At 61.0% G+C, this 1,849-nt stretch overlaps 1 protein-coding gene across 2 annotated transcripts in view; it reads left to right on the top strand.

Moving 5' to 3' along the window:
- ALDH16A1 (aldehyde dehydrogenase 16 family member A1) overlaps positions 1-1,849 on the top strand; it is a 16,123-nt gene that overhangs the window by 9,963 nt on the left and 4,311 nt on the right. For both annotated transcript variants that reach the window (XM_040457739.1, XM_040457740.1), the window contains exons 11-14: positions 48-153; positions 244-374; positions 669-836; positions 1,109-1,310. In XM_040457739.1, the coding sequence (XP_040313673.1) occupies positions 48-153; positions 244-374; positions 669-836; positions 1,109-1,310 (607 nt within the window). The remainder of the gene's footprint in view (positions 1-47; positions 154-243; positions 375-668; positions 837-1,108; positions 1,311-1,849) is intronic.

The following is a 1,849-nucleotide window of genomic DNA, read 5'->3' on the forward strand; positions in this document are numbered from 1 at the left end:
CCCCTGCAACCTTCTGTTCTTGCGGATGTCCTCCTCTCCCCGGACAGGCTCCGGGTGGGCACAGTCTGGATCAACGCCCACGGCCTTAGACACCCCGAAGTGCCCACAGGTGGCTGCAAGGAGAGTGGGTCTTCCTGGCACGGGGGCCCGGACGTGAGTTCCCTCCTCCTGCCCCCCATCAGCACCCCCTTCAACCACCCAGTGCCCACCTTGCGTCCTTTTGACACTCTGCCCCTCTCACAGGGTCTGTATGAGTATCTGCGGCCCTCCGGGACCCCTGCCCGGCTGCCTTCCCTTTCTGAGAATCTGAACTATGACACCTTTGGCCTTGCTGTCCCCCTGACCCTACCATCTGGGCCTGAAATAGGACCCAGGTGAGCTGCAACTCCCAGAATCTCTGGGGGTACGGCAGGCGGGGAGAAGGGAAGTTGTAGCAGGCTGCCCAGGGACTGGAGGAGGGGTTCATTAGAGCCAACTTGAGGGGGGTCCCCGAGTCCTGCCCAGAATTGCATTCTCTGTGGCTTCACACCCACCCCCCTCACCCCTGCCTGAAGGGAGTCTCAGTTCTGCTAAATGAAGGAGTGCCCTCCCAGAGGCTCAGTAGGTGGAGCCTGGGGTCCGAGTAGACCTGGCCCCAGGACCCACCCCCACGCCTCACCCTGCTCCAGCCCAGCGGCCCCCTATGGGCTCTTCATCGGGGGCCGTTTCCAAGCTCCTGGGGCCCGGAGCTCCAGATGCATCCAGGATTCGAAAGGCAATCTCCATGCCTACGTGGCTGAGGGCGGAGCCAAGGATATCCGAGGTGCCGTGGAGGCCGCTCACCAGGCTGCCCCTGGGTAAGGGGAACCCCGTGGGAAAACCCAGAGGTCGTGGGGCATTTCAGAGGGTAGCCTGAGACCCCCCCCCCTCCCCCAAGGGCTGATGGGATCTGGGGTCTGGGTCCTGAGGGCTGAGCTCCCAAAGCTGACAGGATATGGGTCACGCCCCTCCCCATGCAGATGGGCCGTGGGGTCTGGAGCCCCGCAGTAGGGGCTGTGGACAGAGCTGGGGCACCTGGAAAGAACCAGGAGCAGGAAGCCGCCCCGTAACGTGCACTGCCCTCCCCCAGCTGGGTGAGCCAGCCACCAGGAGCCCGGGCGTCCCTGCTGTGGGCCCTGGCATCTGCACTGGAGCGCCGGGAGCCTGTCCTCGCCTCGGCGCTGGAGAGGCACGGAGTGGAGCTCAAGACCGCCAAGGTGGAGGTGGAGCTTAGCGCGAGGCGGCTGCGGGCGTGGGGGGCCCGCGCCCAGGCCCAAGGCCACCTCTTGCAGGTGAGAGGGTTCTGGGGGCCAGCAGACGGGGCGGGCGGTCTGCAGTAGAGGTTAGAGCAAGGACTTTGGAGCCCAGCCACACAGCATCCCAGCTGCACACGATCACCAGCAAGTGGCCTCCCCTCTCCGCACCTCGATTTCCTCATCTGTGTAATGGGCATATGGTCTGCATCACAGTGTAGCACCTCAGATTGTCATTAGTAACCCATTTCTGGACTGTAAAATCAGTTTAGTGGTTGCAGTATGATTTTTTTCCTACTCTTTTTTTGTTTTAATGTTTATTTGTTTTTGAGAGAGAGGGAGTGCACACGAGCAAGGTAGGGGCGGAGAGAGAGAGAGAGGGAGGGAGACAGAGGATCCAAAGCTGGCTCTGCGCTGACAGCACAGAGTCGGACGCGGGGCTCGAACCCACAAATTGCGAGACCGTGACCTGAGCCAAAGTCGGACGCTTAACCACCTGAGCCGCCCAGGCGCCCCTCTACTCTTTTCTTTTTTTCTTTTCTTTTCTTTTCTTTTCTTTTCTTTTCTTTTCTTTTCTT

This window comes from Herpailurus yagouaroundi, unplaced genomic scaffold (genome assembly GCF_014898765.1).
Source record: "Herpailurus yagouaroundi ecotype Mexico unplaced genomic scaffold, PumYag 220, whole genome shotgun sequence".
Lineage (NCBI taxonomy): Eukaryota > Metazoa > Chordata > Mammalia > Carnivora > Felidae > Herpailurus > Herpailurus yagouaroundi.